General features: G+C 74.2%; 1 protein-coding gene across 1 annotated transcript in view; it reads left to right on the forward strand.

Annotated features, from left to right (window-relative positions):
- Positions 1–804, forward strand: part of LOC105854662 (myomesin-2-like) — a gene marked incomplete at its 5' end in the record, with an annotated part of 6,266 nt that extends 5,462 nt beyond the window's left edge. Inside the window, one exon of the mRNA XM_012734920.1 lies at positions 295–804. Coding sequence (XP_012590374.1) covers positions 295–732 — 438 coding nt within the window. The remainder of the gene's footprint in view (positions 1–294) is intronic.
- Positions 805–884: the final 80 nt, after the last annotated feature.

Here is an 884-nt window from a genome sequence, read left to right on the forward strand (position 1 = left end):
GGCCGCCGCGTCGCTCCAGTGGAGCAGCACAACCCAGAGGGACCGGTGGGCGCTGGGCTGCCCCAGGAGGCCCGCTGCCCGACGCTGCCCGACGTCCTCCGCCTTGCACCAGACGCGGGTGCTGGTCCTCCGGGTGGCAGCGGCGAGTGCTGTGGCCGGCGGCACCCGGGCCCTTTCTGGCTGTGGCCGCCCTTGCCGGCCAGTCCAGACAGGCGCCTGCCACCCTGTTGCTGGAGCCCACGGGGGGCCGCGCCGCCCCCGCGTGCCCGCCAGCGACCCCCCTCCCTCCCGCAGTCGGCGGTGGGCAGCGGCAGCTGGCAGCGGGTCAACCCCCAGACGGCCGTGCGCTCGCCTCGCTACGCCGTCTTCGACCTGGCCGAGGGGAAGCCCTACGTGTTCCGCGTCCTGTCCGCCAGCAAGCATGGCCTGAGCGAGCCCTCGGACATCACGGCCCCCGTCCAGCTGCAGGACGCCAGGGGTGAGTGGCCTGGGGCGGCCCAGCCGTGCTGCTGCCCAGAACTGCCCGGGGCACCTTTACCCATGAAACCGGCCAACGGGGGCACGGGGACTGTTCCGGCCCTGAGCCCCTGGGCTTCCCGCGGGTGGCTGAGGTCTCCTTGGAGGACGTCCAGCGTGCCGCCAGGCCTGGCACTGCGCCCTGTACTCGTGTCCGGCGGGTGGTGTCCAGGCTCGGCCGCCCACCGGGCCAGTCCCTGGCACCTCGCAGCGTGAGCGTTTCTCTCCTCCTCGCCCCGCTTACTCGGCCCCCGCCCCCAGCGCTCCCTCCGGGCTCCGCTCAGAGTCGCGCCCCACCCCAAGCTGCTCCCCTGGACCGGGCCTGGCCACTACCACCGGCCTTCACGGGGCTTGTTGAGCAGCTCCCC

This window comes from Condylura cristata, unplaced genomic scaffold, assembly GCF_000260355.1.
Source record: "Condylura cristata isolate star-nosed mole 26May11 unplaced genomic scaffold, ConCri1.0 scaffold00106, whole genome shotgun sequence".
Lineage (NCBI taxonomy): Eukaryota > Metazoa > Chordata > Mammalia > Eulipotyphla > Talpidae > Condylura > Condylura cristata.